Source organism: Pantherophis guttatus, chromosome 2 (assembly GCF_059756535.1).
Source record: "Pantherophis guttatus breed Tessera chromosome 2, ASM5975653v1, whole genome shotgun sequence".
Taxonomy (NCBI): Eukaryota; Metazoa; Chordata; class Lepidosauria; order Squamata; family Colubridae; genus Pantherophis; species Pantherophis guttatus.
Window position 1 is genome coordinate 152960182 of NC_142064.1, and position 18779 is coordinate 152978960.

General features: G+C 37.8%; 2 protein-coding genes across 3 annotated transcripts; one reads left to right on the forward strand and one right to left on the reverse strand.

The window, feature by feature from the left end:
• Window positions 1-341: 341 nt before the first annotated feature.
• On the reverse strand, window positions 342-6459 carry VCF1 (VCP nuclear cofactor family member 1). Its single transcript, XM_034412731.3, has 3 exons — window positions 6247-6459; window positions 3334-3430; window positions 342-677 (listed from the first exon to the last, which is right to left on the reverse strand). The coding sequence occupies exons 1-3, from the start codon at window positions 6291-6293 to the stop codon at window positions 432-434; spliced, it is 390 nt and encodes a 129-aa protein (XP_034268622.2). The 5' UTR covers window positions 6294-6459; the 3' UTR covers window positions 342-431.
• Window positions 6460-6868: 409 nt separating this feature from the next.
• MTNAP1 (mitochondrial nucleoid associated protein 1) lies at window positions 6869-15556 on the forward strand. Of its 2 annotated transcripts, none has more exons than XM_087887034.1 (3): window positions 6869-9278; window positions 10560-10676; window positions 11229-15556. In XM_087887034.1, exons 1-3 carry the CDS (start codon window positions 7832-7834, stop codon window positions 11270-11272), a joined length of 1608 nt encoding a protein of 535 aa, XP_087743160.1. In that variant the 5' UTR covers window positions 6869-7831; the 3' UTR covers window positions 11273-15556. The 2 variants fall into 2 exon arrangements, with proteins under 2 accessions (XP_087743160.1, XP_087743161.1); XM_087887035.1 differs by having other exon boundaries at window positions 6869-8852.
• The last annotated feature ends 3223 nt before the right edge of the window (window positions 15557-18779 follow it).

Below are 18779 nucleotides of genomic sequence, written 5' to 3' on the forward strand. Positions count from 1 at the left end.
AAAGAGTAAGTTACCATAAAAACATATTCACTATTTATTGAAATAAAAAAAAAAGACTTATAAAACTAAACACAAATGTTGGAAAGGATTTTACATAAAGCATCGGTTACTAATAAACAGATTGAGAAGTCGGACTGGACTCATTATGCACTCCTATAATACAGAGGTGGACTCTTAGACTCATCCCAACACGTCAGCTCTCCACCCTCAACCAGTCTCCAGAAGAATCCTATAAAAATTACTCCAAAGCTCCCTTTGCATTGCAATAGTGCAGCAAACCACAAGTAAACAACTACCTGTTAACCTGTTATTCCAAATACAGATTGAAAAGGCAACAGGCATTTTGTGCAATTTTAACAATTTCTTTTTTAAAGTTGAAATATCACACAGTGCTGTCCCCCTTCACAGAAGGCAGAGAGCTGCTAAGCTCATCATGTTGGGGGACGGCCCCTGTTCTGTAAGCTGTGGAAGTGCGCCTCCTTCAGGATCTGGTTGATGTGGAAGTAAGGGCCTTGGCATAGTGCAGACTGCTCGTGGAAAGACTGAGGAGGCGTCACGGGACTTGATCCTGGCATTATCTGGGGTAAGCTGGTGTCTGTCCCAGTAGCTCTGTCAGGACTGCTTATGTTGCTGCTGCTGCTATAGCTGCTGGTACTGCCACTCTCACTGCTGGAAGACTGTGGAATAAAAAACACAGGGAGGCTATTCATAACAACTTGTTAAAAACAACTTTATATCTCAAGCAGACATTTTTCTGGAGGTCTCCTGGTACCAAAAACTTGATCATTCTGTTTGAATGGGGAAACATTGCAATAAGCAAGTTAAAACATGCAGGTCCAGCAATATAAACTAATTTTCTGTACTTTCAATTCCACTAAGAAAAAAACTGCCTTGCCACAAATCCTAAATGTCATATTTATACTTTCAAATATTCAAATATTTGATCTGAAGCTGAAATTTAACAATCTTAAGTACCATACTATATTAAGCATAAAACTGAATTGCTTTGAGTCTGTCTGTTTGTCCATCTATCACTGTTATCTGCCACTGTAAACATCATAAAGCAAAGTTCAGTTGATTCCTCAACAGATTAATCATCCTTGCTACCCTTTTTGTTAAACCACAATGGGTGATTTTAAAACTGAATACAAATAGTTAATGTTTAATTACACCTTCACACAAATAGAAAATGTTAAGAGCTGCACTAATATAATATTCCTTGATGGTGTAAATTATGTTTAACACTAGATGCATTCATTCATGCACATACATAATGCCAGCTGCCAGGAAGGCAACAGGCACCTCCCTTATAGGCAGAGAGAATTCCAGCTGCCTGCCTCATTCTATCGTTCTTATAATTTTCCATAGCTCTCCTACTTACTAAGCAATGGCCAAATGGTGACCTCAGAGAAAACCAAAGTGAAAGATACTGGCTGGATTAACACATCACAGTGAACCATAATGTGACTCTCTTTGCTTTACTTGAACAAATTCAGGTAATGAAAAGTTAAATATGTTGCTGCTGTTCAAGTTACTAGACCTGAATATGAATATACAATGAGGTTCTAATGAAAATCACTTTGAAAGCTCCCTTGCGTTATAGAACAAAAAAAAAAAAAAAAAGCATACATATTCAAAATTCACACTTGAAATAAAAGCTTATGAATCAACACCAAATGTAGAAGGACTATTTATTTTAATGTAAACACAACTAATAAACTAAATTATATGCTTCATCCTAAAACTGCAATTCACTTAGTTGGGGGGAATATTACTAATCATGCATGACCTTCGAAGTTAATCTTTAGAGATCCTTGTTGGAAGAGAGTAGTGCGAACACAGAGAGTAAGACTGGCTTTCTTTTCACGACAGACATGCCAAATTATGATAAAAATGACTGGTACTATTTTTAACATTTTCAAGAATGCTGCACAAGGCATGGTAAACTAAGGCACTCATATTAAAAGGTGTTATGTAAAAGTTCTGGTTCACAAAAGTCCTGAGAAATGGCACAGGTTAATTATCACCAGAAAGCGACTGAAACAAAATTTAAGAGGAATAAATTATAAATAGCCCAAATTAGCAAACATAATGTAAGAACGAAAACTGATTCATATTTGTGAGACTAAGAAAAAGGGGAAGGATTTAATGGATTTGAACGAAGGTTTAATCTTTTGTGGTGGAATTGATGAACACAAAGATCACAATGACGGAAGCAAAGATGCAGGCCTGATTATGAATGATTGGACTAAAATATATTTCAGAAAACAAAGTGCTGCATACAAAAGTAGCCACTGGTGACACTTGTATGTTATATTTCTCTGAATGTTGGCAATGTCACAAGAACTGATAAATTTGAAGAAAATTTGCCACATAATGAATGGGATCTTCTAGGTAATGTGAATAAAATGAGAAAATACTAGAACAAAATAATTTGGCCATTCGGGGATATGAATAAATAAGACTAGATATTGGTGTGTATCCACTTAAAAGATATGTTGAAAAGTATGAGTGCTTTGTTTAGGATGAATACAAGGAAAATAGTGAAAGATAAAAGATAATAGGAGTTCTGAATGAGGGAGAGATTCTTTCCCATAGAACCAACAGTGAACCTTGGGAAACAATGGAAATTTTAAAATATTCTAAAGCAGCAAATGTAATAGCAGAACAAATACATGAAGAGAAAATGCAAATACAATATTGAGAAGTATTAGAGACAGATTAATCTCCCAACTAAATGACAAAAGAAAGGACATAAGGAAAGATTTGGTAGCAGCTTGTAACAGATGGAGGAGAAATATGTTACAGGGCCCAAGAATAATATAGTTATGCTAATGAGATCAACAAAAAAGCACTCATGAGGGAACAAAGTGAATTTTAGATATGCTATGTGATGCAACGAGGAATACAGAACTGAAAATTAATGTATTTAATATCCAGGTATTTGTTATATGTTTGACAAAGAAACAATGCAATTGTGCACTTGAAGAAATATTTACTAAGGAAGGGATAATGAAGGAAATTTAAAACAAAGATATTGGTAGAAAGGCAGTGGATAGTACACAATGAATTGCAAGGAATATTTGTCAAAAGAAACAAAAATGATTTTGTAGAAGAGCTTATCCTGAAAGAGAACATCATGTGCTGAGCACATTGTAAGGTGCCCTGAGTCTTCGGAGAAGGGCGGCATATAAATCAAATCAAATAAATAAATAAATAAAATAAATGACAGAATGCATGTAAAAATACTTCAGCTACAAAAATTATTCACACACTCTGTTAATAGGATAATATATTAACTGCCAAAGCAGAACTATATTGAAACAATCTTACCTCTGTATCCCAAGAATCCTGAAAGACAGCATTTCGGCTACCACGTTTAGTTTGTGGAACTGGCCCATCCTCCTCTATGCCATTTCGTCTCCTCTTCCTGCAGCAAAAATTGGAGAGCAAAATTAGCTCAGTATACTTTTAGAAGATACAATTACAGGTAACACACTGTTTAAAATTATTCATTTTTTTCCATCTGCCCATTGCTACAAAGATATTTATTTATTTATTTATTTATTATTAGTTCAATTTATATGCCGCCTTTCTCCGGGGACTCGGATATCAGCCATTAAACCCAGAAGAAAGCCATATCAAAGATTCCCAACCTTACCAGATTGGCAGTTTGGGCCAACATGGGGTGTGTGTTTAAGTGGCAGGCACACGCGGATGAACAGCTCCATTTGTGCGAACGGCATGCATGCACCCCCTTCACTCACGAATGGAGCTGCGTGTGCGAGAGGAGGGTGCTTGTATCACACACAAAGCTCAAATTGCGTGAGTGTCAGGCACTTGTGCTTGTGCATAAAACTATACTTAAGTGAGCAGAGGTCGCTTGGCTTGTGCATGAAGCTCCACTTGCACAAGTGCTCTCCGCTCACACGAGTAGTGCTTGACAAGGAGCACTTGCCCATTTCCCCTGCTGCTTGGTTTCGAATAGACTGGTAGTGGGCCATGGCCCGGGGCCCTCTGCTTTAAAGCATCTTTCATTATCCTATGCTAGTTTAAAAATCATGTACAGATTAATTATCTTTTAAAGTTAAAAGTTTAAATTTCTTCTACATGTTTAGTAATCTTAATGCAGTAGTCAAAGAATCATCTCAGTAGCAACCATTTTTAAATGAAACGTATCCTGAATGTCTGCCAATGAAAAATAGTCACAGGTGATTCTCAATTTACAACCATTCACTTAGTGACTATTCAAAGTTACTACAGCGCTGAAAAAAAGTGACTTATGATGGTTTTTCCCACTTACAACAATTGCAGCATCCCCGTGGTCACAGGAACAAATTTTGGATGCTTGGCAACTGGCTCATATTTATGATGATTTCAGTATCCCGGGATCATGTGATGATCTTTTGCAATCTTCAAACAAGCAAAGTCAATGGGGAAGCCAGATTCACTTAACAGCCATATTATTAAAAAACTGCAGTGATTCACTTCAAAATTGTGGCAAGAAATGTCATAAAATGGAGCAAAACTAACTTAACTGTTTAGGTTAGCAACAAAAATTTTGGGCTCAATTGTAGTCATAAATTGATAATTATCTCTATATTTCTCAACCTAATGGCCTTCTATTAGATAATCAGGATTTATTTTATTTGTCATAAATGTCAGCAGTTCAAGACAGGTATAATAAGTGTTATTTTAAGTCCAAAGCAAACACATTCTTTGAGAAAAACATTTCTTTTTAAATGAGCATAACTTCCATATGAATATTCTTTAAGATGTCCTTTGTTAAAGACAATGCTCAAAAGCACTGATATATTTCATACAATATTTCAGCAGAGTTCACAAAATGACGAAGATTATTTATAAATAAATATTCTTTAGATGCTCTAAAAAGACTGAAGCAACTTGAAAAGTTACACTAGACCTTTGAAAGGTTTGGTAGAGATATAAAAAAATATGTCAATCTGTATTAGAATATTTTTTTTGAGATATTGTCGTTTTGAAAATTATTTTGTTTTCCAATTATTAACATTAACTCTTAACTTATTGAATAAACCTAATTACTATTTTTTTTCCTAGGGTTTCTCCAAAAATGCAACTATGACGATATGTTCTATCAAGCTGTACAAAATCTTATTATCAGACAATGAACCAATAAAGCAGTATATTGTGATTTGAAACAGGCTTAAGGATTTGACAGAAACGCATTTCATAGTTGGGCTTAATGTGCTACCAACATATACATGTTCTCATAAATAACACCAGAGGAGCAGAACTGCTAAATACTGAACATTTAGGATTCCATTGCAAGCCTATGAGCCGTATCTCCATTTTTAATCTCAACTCAGCCATAAATTAACTGGGTGGCTTTTAGAAAAAAATTACAAAGCCTTCTACATTCAAACGTTTACATCTGGTAACTTTGTAATAATTATTCAAGGCCCGTTTTACAAGGCCTTAAAGAATGGCCTTGTAAAGGCTTCTGATAAGATTTGCTTCTGAGAAACTTCAGGGTCAAATTTCTATTCTGCCATCAAGTTGACAGACGGATCTCTCGGCCTCAAGCACAGTTTCTTGATGTAATCTACCTGCTAGTGTTCCTGCAAAAATAATAATGATGATAATAATAGTAGTAGTATATATCAGCCTAAACTACTTCAAGGAAAAATAAAATAGAAACATAAAAAAAAAAGTAGCAGTCCAAAGGACGACCAAAATGCACAGGATTATTTGGATTATTATTATTATTATTATTATTATTATTATTATTATTATTATTATTATTATTATTATTATTATTATTATTTTTTACAAAGGAAAGATCGAAAAAGAAGAAAAATGCGAGGTGCCTATTTAACCCGCCGGGCCAAATCCGAGTCGAAACGAGACGGCCCGTGTTAACCATCAGCCTTTCCCATCGCGTTTGTTGTACCCCACTTCCCAGGCTCCCCAGCCAGCTAATAAGGGAAGCGGGGGACCTGCAGGTGGACGACTGGGGAAAACTGTGGCTCCGACAGCTGAGGAAGGCAGGCAACCCGGATTCCCGGCCTCAAGTCGCAGCTGACGCGAAGGCTGGAGCCAATATCCACGGCAATGACCACACAATCGCCTCTGCTCGCCGGGCCTCCCCCCTCGGGCCCTGCTCCCAGCTTGGTCGCCTTCGCCCTCGGCTTTTCTGCCCGCGGCTGGCTTCAAGTTCCCCCCACCCGCCTCCCCGAGACCATCCCGTTTTCCGCACCCGCTCACCTCTGTCTCGCTCCTCGTTCGCTGAGCAGCGGCCCCCGGCAACTCATGGCCGGGCTGGGCCCCAGTCCGCTCGGACCCCCAAGCAGCGAAGACGGAAGGCCGCCGCGATCCGGCTCCCAAACAACCTTCTCCTTTCCCCCCCACTCCACCTCTTTTTCTCAAGCCCAGCGGAGTCCGCTTCCGGTGTGCACGCCTCCCGCGCAAGCGCACGAAGCAGCGCGGCCGGGTCCGCCTCTGGCTTCTCGCCTTTGCTTTGCGCATCGGCGGTGCGGCCCGCGAAGCCGTGACTCTAGAGCGCATGTGCGTTACAAGGCGACGGGTGACGCGTGAGGCGCATGCGCTGTCGCCCGACTTGCCTCGGGGCTCCGCTTGTGAGTGAAGGTCAAAGGTTTCCATTCCGCTGGAGGCGCCGTTTGTCGTTTCCAACGCTGGATTCGCGAACTGCTGGTTTGTCAGCTGTAGCCGAGTTCGAGTTCAGCGCGGTTTCCTCCTTGAGCGAAACCTTTCTTCGCTTGGGGCTTCTTATTCCCAGGAGGGAACCCAATTTCTGGGTAAGCATATGGGGGATTGAAGGAGTTTACCTCAGGAAGGAAAGTGATGGATCGGGGCTTATTTCTTAGCCTTAGATTCCCTCAGGCTAAGCCTTTGGCTTCAAGGCAGAGCTCTGACTTGCCTTTTGGGGTGGCGATGAGCGAGAGGAGCGACAGTTTAACTGAGGCAAACTTTAAGCGTAGGAATGAATTCAACTTGAAAAGTTTGTCTAGTTGTGAAATAGTTCCGTTTGCCCGTCTGCATCTTTTTTTTAGCGTCAATGTAGCATCGTGATGGGGATCTGTGACGCTGATAATCTTGCCAGAAGAGACTGGATCATAGGAGCTTTTATTGAGGAATTGCTGGTTTAAGCAATTTTTAAATTATGATTAGTAGTAGTAGTACGTAGTATTTCAGCCACGTGACTTTTCTTTAGGTTCTTCCAAATGATTGATCCATGGAGTTTTCTAGGTAAAATTTGTTAATATGAATTCTAGCAATAGTGTATACAGTCTCCTATTTGTGGTAGGTCAATAGTGCAGTAAACATACTATAGTATAGATGATGGTAGGAATTGTGTTCTTTAAAATCTGTTTTAATAGAAGATAGGAGAAATGTTTTACACTTATTAAAATACGAATACACGCTTCGTAGTATTTATGCTTATGCACTATTTTGCACAATAGTTACCTGAATGAAAAATGAAAAGACCAAATGTGTTGGAAAAAAGTTAGGCAATGATTATTTCTAGCATTGAACCATTCTATATCCTTGGTCAGAGATGGGATTCACTTAGCTTCCCTACCGGTTTGCAAATGTGAGCGTGCGCGCATGCACAGTAGTCGCACTTTACGTCCGGGTGGGTGGGCGGAGCCTCCAGCAGTCGCCACTACCAGTTTGCGCAATCTGGAGAGAACTGACTGAATCGCATCACTGTCCTTGGTACAAGTTCCAACTAGTATTAAGCTCTTCTTAAATTTTCATCCAGGCAAGTTTTCCTTAAATCTGCCTGTTCTTCCAATGTCTGGTTCCATTTTCTTTTTCAGGCAGAAAAATGACTGGCAACATGCCACAAATACAAATCTGTCCCTACTGCAAAAAGCAGTTTAAACGTCTCAAGTCTCACCTGCCTCATTGTAAAATGGCAGGTAGTGAAGATTCAAGAGAAGCTTTGCCTCTTCTTGGAAAAGCCTGTGATTCTGTTACATCTGAGCAGCTAAGTACTGAGAAAAAGACACAGCAGATCAGAAGCTTAGTAACTTCCCCCGAAGAAGAAAGCAAAAAGACTAAAACTGACTTGGTAACAAAAAAAGGAAGAAGAAAAAATATTGGAGTAACTGGAACAGTTGTAAACAGCAGTCTGGCAGAAGATAAAGATACAGAAAAGAAAATGAAAAGTGCTAGTGAAAAGTCTCCCCAAACAAGGAAAAATAAAGAAAAAACTTCAGAAGAGCTTTCAGCATCAGTAGATAAAAGGCTGTTTCCAAAAATAAATCTTCCAGAGAACTTATCCATAGTTGAAAAAAACAGTAGAGCCTCTTTACCTAAAGAAGATATTATACCTGGTCTTAATTTAGAATCACTGACACAAAGTGGAAAAGCCACTTCAGAATCAAATCAGAAACCCTGTGCAAAACAGAAACAGAATATAGAGTCACTGGGAGAGCAGCATGCATCCCTTTCGACAAATATTTTCATTGAGAGTCTTCAACCAATTCATCAAGGACTTGGTGGCAAAATAGAACAGATCACTGCCTCTCATCATGTGACAGCATTAGAAAACAGATGTGAATCCTCTGGTCATAATAGATTGTCAAATGAAAGTATCCTTGATAACAGTAAGGCAGGACAGTGGCCTCTGAAATCAGTGTCAGGAGTAGCAAACATTGCTTTGGCCAACAGGCAGCAAAGTATTACTGGCCATGTGGACAAGAACATTTTAGAACTTGAAGGAAATGTCAAAAATGGAAGCACAGAAAATGACATGTCCACAATTAAAGCATGCACATCACAGAACCATGTTGTTGTAGACAGCTATGGAAGGGTTACCAGAGGTCCAGTCCACTTGCTTAAAAGTAAGTTAAATGCAAATTCTTTATTTCTCAAAGCAGAGGATTATCCTAAGACACACCTCTTTGATCCAGATCCTAAGCCAAATGTGTGTCCCACATTCACAGAAGTTCTTAGAGAAATGAGAGTTGATAAAGCTACTACTGCTGGTAGCTACTTAAGTGCTTTGGAGAAAAATACATATTTGTGCTCAAGAGCCTTTCAGACAAAAGAAGGTAAAAATTCAGTGATAGGTTTAAAAAAACTCTCACTGCAAGAATTGGAAATGTCTACTTTTCCAGAACAAAACATAAAACAATCTTCGTTAGGACTGGAGTGGTTCTCTGAACTGTATCCCAATTACCAGAGGCTAGGGTTATTTTTAGAAAGACAATCAGAGTCGGATACCAAAATATCAGAAGCTCACATTCTGCTTTGTGGCAATAAGAAAGGTAAAAGTTTTTAATCGCGCAGAATTCAAAAGAATATAGCTGCTCAATAGATTGGTTCAAATAGTTATTAATTCATGAATGGTTTATGCTCTAAGAGACACAAATACAGGTAGTTTTCAACTTATGATCACAATTGAGCCCAAAATTTATGTTGCTAAGTGAGAAATTTGTTAAGTGAGTTTTGCCCCATTTTATGACTTTTCTTGCCATATTTGTTAAATGAATCACTGCAGTTAGCAACACAGTGAATCTGGTTTCCCCATTGACTTTGCTTGTCAGAAGGTTGCAAAAGAAGATCACTTGAGCCCGGGACACTGCAACCGTCATAAATATGAGTCAATTGTCATGTGAATGTAAATCACATGACCATGGGAATGATGAAATGGTCATAAGTGTGAAAAATAGTCATAACTCACTTTTTTTCAGTGCCGTTATAACTTCAAACGCTAAGCAAACTGTTGTGAGTCAAGGACTACCTGTATATGCATAGCATAAATTACTGTTTGATAGAATCAGTATATTCTCTGAGGCATATTTAATTTCAATTTGTCAGTTAGCCTAAATCAGGGTTGTCAAACTCCTTGCCCACGGGCCGGATGCATCACATGCTGGCCACATGCACCCCTGGTTTAGTGAAGGGGGGAAAAGTCCTGATACGTCAAGTGATGCCGCCGTGACGATGTGTGTTTGACACCGTGGGCCTAATTTGAATTATTTGTGCAAGGGCAGACTAGGACATTCTTTGAAATAGCATAATTTTTCGAAGGAACAGAGAATAACAAGAGTATATACTATAAGATATATATGTTGTTTTTACAAACTGAAGTTAGCATTATCTATGATTTGCAGAACTACTTTAAATTGAGGTTTACATAAGAGGCTGAGAATGTTGTTCTAAGTCCCTCCTTGAGAGATGGAATGGCTATTAAATAGATGCATGTGTAACATAAGTGTATAATGTCTGTTTTCATTTTTTTGTCCTTATATATAGCAGAATACTTGTGTGCCCTGAAACATTGTCACTTACTTTGAGGATGCAAGCAAACTATTTGTAGAATCTGTATAAAAGTAATAGAAAATGTTTTGAGATCTTTTATAGTTAATATATAATGCTGTGTTTCAGAGTATATCCTTTATCACCTAGTGCTGGTTGAAATAGGTGAAAGCTTTGTTATAACAACCAGGGACTAGCAGGGGAATATGGCTGGAGTCTAGCTTTTGTTGTGAATGATAAAAGAAGGATTTCGCCTATGTCTCATAAAACTACTTGTTCTCCAATAGCCTGGAACGGATATTTGAACAGGAACATCAATGTGAAAAAGTATGGATTGCCTGGGATTTCTCTGTTGCTTCTGAGCTTGTGTACCCTTGGCTATGCCTGGAGATATGATCACATTAGTAAGTGTTTCTTCCCTTGTATTGATGATTTTGCCCGAGAAATGGATTATGTGGGTGTTGATGGGTTTGGATTGGGAATGGGTATGTCAGTGGTTGGATTTGATTTTTAAGCCATTTGGTTACAGGCTGAATACCTTGCATTATTTTTAAAAGTCACGGTTTGTTTAGTTATAGTTTGTTAAATATGAGTAGATTTATACATTTGCAAGAAACATAAGTCATAATTTAAAAATTGTAAGTATTGATTCCTAAGACAAATCCAAACAAATCACATAGCTTTGTGTGGTTTATAAAATAGTTTGAATTCTAATTTTTACTGCACAAATACATAACTATTCTTATATGACACTGTCACAGTGCAGAATTACACTATTGTGTTTGAAAGTAAGTTCTAGTGGAATTTACTCCCAACATTGGATAGTGCTTTAGGTATTCATATTTATTTGAATATTAGGGAAAATCAACAGGGAAGTTACATTGATGTAGATATATCTGTGCTTCAGTGCATATAATTATTATAATAACTCTTGTTTTTTGCCCCTGCTGCTGAAGAATTTAAGCAGAAGAAATGCCCAGATGAAGATGCAAAGGTATAAATATTACAAATTTGCGTACTGTTCAGTCATGCACCTTATCTTGGATCTGGTCAGTAAAGTGGACATTATCTGCTGGAGAAGTTACATGAAAATATTTTGACTAGCAACTTGGCATCTCTTGGTATGGATATTTTTTTTGTTGATAAAAAAACAATCTCTGTAATCTTGACTTTTCTTGGACATCAGGATCTGATGTCCGTTTTGCACCATCTGCAGTGTTATTTGAGATTCCTTTTGAGCTGTGGATTAATAATTAGTGGAGAAGGTGCTCTTTGGGATGTTCTCTGCCACCTGGGTCCTCTGCAAGTGCTGAGAGTGGAAGAGCACAGCAGGCCACGTCCGGGAGATGGTCTCAGTGGACCATAGTGGGGGAAGACAAGAGATCCCACTAGGGTATGTTAGGGCTTGATTTTCTTCCCTGTCCTGTTAAATATTTATGTGAAACTGCTGGGAGAGATCCTCCGTTGGTTTAGTAAGATGACATCAGTATGCTGTCAGTAGCTCTTCATTATACTGGAAGCTTAACTGGGGGAGTTGTGGAAGTCCTGACTTGAATGGAACAAAGTTGACTGAATTGAAACCTAACAAGACAGAGTTACTGTTCTTTTCATTTATTGTGAGGCATAGCAGTGGTCCCCAACCTTTGTGGCTTGGTGGGCTGACACAGTGCACATGCAGCTGTTGCACGAGCAGCGGGCCAGCGTGCACGTGAATGTTCATCAGCCCACTGGTTGTGCTAATTGAGCTGTGTGCACCTGTGAACTCCAGCCAGTCATTCATGTGGCCCAATTCCGAATAGGCCATGTTGGGGAGGTTGGGGATCCGTGCCTTATAGAGTCAGCTATTAATTCAGCTTTTAATTCTGAAACCAACTTTTTGAACCCAATATATGTAGAAAATAATTACCTAGATCTTTACATTCTAGAGTAAACTTCATTGTTTTCATCTAGCTGCTACAGACTGAACTTTCCAGATACTTTACAGGTATAGTTGTATATTTGGGATTTTGCAATGGCCGCAGTAATACGTATCCAAAATGTAACTGTTTGTTACAAAATTAGACTTTTTAGGAGTGCCTGTTGTGCAAATACAGACCTTACTATTGCTGTCCCCTTGAAAGTCCAGTCACAACACTGAATCAAAGAGCACTCCTGTCTGCACATTAGCAGTAGCACAGCTTCCATCTCAAATAATTCAAATTAAGAGTCTCAAGCCAAATTTTCAGCTAACCACCAGCATTGCTGTTTTGTGGAATTCATTTCTTTAATTCAGCTTATTATTTTGCTCAGGCAACCTGTCAGCCACTTCCTTGTATTAAATCTTGAAAAATGAGAAAATACTTGGGCCCAGCAATAAGAAATAACTCCAGAGGATTCTGTCTTATTTCCAACCAACTAAAGTGTGAATTGCAATGGTTAGCCCAGCTGAAATGGGTTCATTTCATGGGTTCATTTTAACCCAAATATCAGTATCATTCAGCTAAAGATTTGAGACAAGTGTATTTGGGGAAGCATGGAATCCATCTCCAGATACAGAAAAGGCATAATTTTTCATTGTATTTGAAGGTAACACACAGGGTACAGGGGAAGCTGTGCTGCATGCACAATTGTGCATTCCAGTACTTTATTACCATCTACCATCAGGCCCATTACTTGCTTCCCGCTTAGTTGTCATGATGCATCAATGTTAGCACCAGTGAGAATCTTACAAACAAAGCAGTGTGTTTTTGTCACAAAATTAGGCCTGTACAGCACAATATTTGGTTGCTTCTCTTGACTATTTGACTGATCAGATGGTTTTTCTAATGTTAGTGTATAGGATTCATTGGAAGAAAATGATTAAGCAAGATAGTTACCTCGTTTAGGCCTGCGTCAAGCAAGCATCATTACCCTCGGGGTCCCAGCTCAGGGTAGGTGTGGATGGGAAGAGGAATTTCAGGAGACCCTCTGGGTAGTGCTTTCACTGCCATCTGTTAGCTCAGAAAGATGGTTGATTCTGTCTCAGGGATATCTTGAAGAATTTGCTGTTTATATCAGGGCTTCCACGCAAGCAAGATGAGATAATACGTGCAAATATGGCCGACTACATTGCAGAGTCGCAATGGGCATTGAGGCAAGATGGGCAGAAAATAATTTTATAATATAAACAAATTTAATAGATAAAGATGCCGTTAGTATCATCTACTTTACACATTATAGATCTTATTCAGATACACACACACACACACACACACACACACACACACACACACACACAGAGTATATAAACAGTATACGGAATGGGTAGAGTCTGGCACTCTTTTTGGAAGCAGGGCCACCTGTCCAGAAATAAGGCAGTTTCTTCTGGAACATTGTCTCCAGGAAAGTGGGAGCAAACTCACTTCCTTGACTTTTGGTAAAGTGGCTTTCTGTGACTTGCCACACCTCTTATGACTGTGAATGAAGAAGGGTCATGCTTCAAGAATTCCAAATAAACCTGGTGGTCTCCAAATGATGCCTCTCTTTGCTATAGACAATGTCCTACTCTAGTTAAACTGATGAGGTTTATCAAATCGATCATAACACAAGACAGACGCAGGTGAATTGCTTTTTTTCTTAGAGCTTTGCTAACACAAGGAAAGCAAGAATGGATTCAGTCAGTGCAATGTTAAACAGATACCATCAAATAATCAATAGTATTAAAACAGTGGTTTTTAAAATGTATTATAGCAGAGAAGTAACATTAATAATACAGTGTAGTGCTTCGGGAGAAAGAAATCCATGCCATTAAGTAGCTCAAATGTCCTTTGATCAGAACCTTGTCTGTAGTGACAAAAAAAAAGGCACTTCTTTAAACCAAAGCTGATTTTTTTTTTTTGTACTCAAATAACTGGGTTTATTTTTCACTTTAGAATTAGCTGTGGTGACCTCATACCCTCAGTTAATTGTTTGGCCTTTATTATAAGAAGTGGGTTCCCCACCCACCCCTTGGGAGGTTTTATGCTCATCTTGACTGATTGTCCCAAAGGTGCTTTTCTGTGTTAGCAGGATCACCTTAGTGGTGCAAATGGGTGTGGAGCCTTTTTGGAACTATTGAAAGGACTGTGTTACAGATTGGGTGATAGATGTCATATCCCTCCCACTCTGTTGAGAGAGGGCTGTTCAATTTTGACATAGATGCCTCTTTGACCTGATGACACAGATAAACCTCCAGGTAACCTTAACGACTTGCTTAAAGAATGCAAATGACCAGCTGTCTGCAAGGAGTATAAATCATTTCATTCCCCAATATCCAGTCAGAGCTAAAGAAGATTTTTTTAAAAAATTTGATTTATATGCCGCCCTTCTCCGGAGACTCAGGGCGGCTTACAATGCGTTAAGCAATAGCCTTCATACTTTTGTATATTTATACAAAGTCAGCTTATTGCCCCCACAAACTGGGTCCTCAATTTACCTACCTTAGAAAGGATGGAAGGCTGAGTCAACCTTGAGCCTGGTGAGAATTGAACTCACAGTAATTGCAGATAGCTGGTGTTAATCACAATGCTATCAGTCTGCTGAGCCACCAAGCTCTTGGATGAGAAGCTTCTTGGATGAGAAGCAAAACTTCTTCAAAGAAAAGCCAGAACGTCCAGTTGCCTCTTGAAAAAGCACCTTTGGGACACCCATGACTTGGATGACTGAGAATCTCCATAGATATCTTGACTGATCATTTGTTTTAATAGTTTTTAGTTGAATTGCATTGTATCTGGCACAATTTATTTATTTTATCATTTAGTTTTTTTCATTTCAGGAGCAATATCTGTACATTGATTAAATAAATAAATTAGTGTGAATAGATTTCAAATATCTCGTCTCTGTTTAGGACTTACTACTGCCAGAAGGTCAAACTGTGAAGCACGAGAGGTGGGCCAGGCAGAAGCCCAGGCCCACTTAATGATTTGGTCCCCTGTTGGCTGCCTATCTAAAGGCCCTCTAGGACAGCCTCCCCCAAGTATTAATATTCAGATTTATTAAATTTCAGATGCTATAATTTGCAGTCATAATGGTCAGGTTCTCAGAGCAGCAAAGCAATAATAACAATAGTGACATTAAAACCAAACAATCATGGAATTAAAATAAATGTGATGCACCTAAATGTTTTCATATGTAGCTGTCAATACATTTCCTGGACCAATCCTCAGGATGACAATCATATAGAAAAGAATTGCAAACTGTTATGTTATTTATGTTTTTGTAAAATAAATACCTTGGATTTTCTATTGTTAACTTTAGTAATAAAATTAATAAAGTGCATTTTTCTAAATCTGTTTTTCTCACATCTTTGTTTCATTACTATTACTGCTATTTGTATGAATTTTTATTTGCATGTTAATTGCTTGTCTCTAGCACAACATAAATGCTATTAAATGACTAGTCACAATAAACAAAATTCAACACAGCAATAAAGTCACAGATAAACATGATCTAGCATAAAACATAATGCAGATGAAATTCTAAGATCACTATTAGTACCAAAAGTTATACTATAGCGATGAAAGTGGTAGAAAATACTAGAATGTTAGAACCTAAAATATTGGCATGCTGAAGAAAAAACGGCAAGATGGGACACCAGGCTGCCTTCCCTTGGAAAGCATTTGAGAGTTCGGACTGCTGCTGCAAAGCCATGGTTAAAAATCTTGGCTTAGTGTTATGTAGCTGCTACTGCTGTTTTCATTAAATGCAACGCATATAGTCCTGTGCAATGCTGAACAGGTGTCTGGTGAGAGAGGAGAAGGATGTCCCACTCCTGGGCGTCTTTAGTATGCCAAAATCAACTTAAAGCTGCCATTACCATAAGGTAACATATATTATGACATCTATTTATTATAATGGCATTTATTATGTATCTATATAAAATCTAATGGGTAATATTGGAATTCCTCTTAAAATATACATGAATCTAAATACAATATTCTGAAAAGATCTCTGAAGTCTTAATGAGAATGTTAACCATCAAATTACCTACTTCTAATTTGGCATATTTGATTAAAATATTGTGATACAGTTGATAAAAAAATGTAAAGTATTTTAGTCAGTCCAAATTGTATATTCAATAAACTATAGATATAGTTGATCTCAAAAACAAGAGATTAGATTTATTTCAATCAATAGTGTAACCTGAATATCAGCTGTTTAATTTTACAAACAAGGTTTGGTACAGGTAGTCCTCAACTTCCGACCATTCATTTACTGACGGTTCAAAGTGATGATGGCACTGAAAAAAGTGACTTATGAACATTTTTCACACGGCCATTGCAGCATCCCCATAGTCACATGATCAATATATGGACACTTGGTGACTGGCATGTATTTATGATGGTTGCAATGCCCTGGAGTCATTTGATCATGTTTTGCAACCTTCTGACAAGCAAAGTCAATGGGGAAGCCAGATTCACTTAATAACCATGTTATCAACATAATAATCTCCATGATTCACTTAACAACTGTGGCCAGGAAGGTCAAAAGATGAGGCAAAACTCACTTAACTGTTGTCTTGCTTAACAACAGAAATTTTGGGCTCAGCTGTGGTTCTAAGTCAAGAACTACCTGTAGTAAGGGATGTATCTGGGTATGGTTGGTCTGAGTCTAACTTAAAGCAGAAGATTGCAGTGCCAGTTAACTTATTGCAAGAGAAAATCGCTCATCTGTGCACTTAACATCAGGTGCAAACAACCAGATACCTCCCCACTTGTACAGTTCAAAGAAGCTACTTTATTGTTCTATGCCTATTTCAAAGGAATCTACCCAGACTAGTAGCTTTCACCTGGGAAAGACTAGATAACTCTCAGAAGCATTGGGGGGAGGGGTCAGACTTATGTTTATATGATTCCAGATTAATTTCCCACTTGAGCCCTCCTTTCGATCAGGATGGTTGCTCTCCCAACAATTTAGGAGTATATTGATCTTGAAATATTTCTTTCATGCTTCATGAATAACTCACATTTAAAGTAGCAGCTTCAATTGTAGCAATCAAACATGAAGGCTCTTAATAATGCAATTACCATAATTGAATGCTTTGACATTGAGTACATATTTCTGTACAGTAACAGATTTTCTGTGATGTTCCTAAATTGTACAAATAAAATAGCAATTTTGTAAAACATCCTTTTCCCAAATGCTGGTTGGCTTTTATGGTACAGTATTAGCTTCTTTAACAGCAGATGAACAATGGCTAAAATACTGAAGATTTTATAACCCTACATTTCATTGGAAAGAAGGGCTTCTGAAAAACTATTAGCTCAAGAATGGGAGGTTGGTTGTCTGGGAGACGTTTTTTCTAGAACTCTCTAGATAGGGGTATCCAACCTTGAAAACTTTAAGAATTGCTGGCTGGGGAATTCTAGAATTTAAGAATTCTACAAATCTTAAAGTGGCCAAGATTGGCCATCCCTGTTCTAGACAATCAGTAGGTGACATTACTCTTCCATTTTCATAGCTACAATAGCTAGAATACATAGGTCATTAGCTAATTATCCGTGGAAAGAAATTATTTCTAAATGTTAAACGAGCAGTATGTAAATCCTGAGCCAAAAACCTATGTCATTATTCTGCTTATTTCAGAATATCTTAGTTTTACATTTCTAAGAAGTCAGATGTTCACAGGTGGTATTTGTGACTACACTGAAATCATATCAGATCAATTTATAAATGGAAACTCTTTATTAAAAATCAATGTTCAGTTTTGAATTAATTGCAAAATATCTGTAAGTGGAATTAGCAATTTACTAGCCCAGAGGATGGATCTTGCTAAATGATAAAATACAAACCTCTAGAAACCCCCTAGCAAATATTAGTATTTTCTGCTTAATTTATCTAACATTCTTTGGTGTTCTAAAACCTGTTGTCAAATTAGAGCAAAACCAACCAGTGAAATTGATCTTACTTTTTATATCTTCATATGCCTTTTGCAATACTGTAAATAATACCAATAAGAAATGGTCTGATGACAGCTCGTCAGAATTTCAATAGGAGAGATTAAAAACTATCGAAAATATTTTAACCATTGAATTTATAATTTTTTGCATCTCAATTTATTTAACTTCTATTATGTAACTGTGCTTAAAATGTTCACATAAAATAATTTCATCAGCACAACATATTCTTAATACTAGGTTTGATAGCAGTCTTACAAATGGATCAGATGCTTCTACTTTTGCAAAAAAAAAAAAAAAAAAAAAAACCTTCTTGTTCATACACTCTTATTCTAGATGCCTTTTTCCTTTAGACTGTTTAGTCCAGAGTGTGGTTCAGATAATTTACCTACCGTACTTAGCAACTATATCAAATTGGCAATATCAAATGAAAATGGCAGATGACGTGGTGAATGATTTTGATGTTCTTCTGATTTTTTTCTGACAATTCTTTGTTTGCTGTCAGCCCCATTCCCAGATATGAAAAGACTGCGAGAATTCTTAAAAGAAGCATATCTGGCTTGGGAAATTCTAAACCCAGATCTTCAAATCATTTATTTTAGTTATTGACTGTTA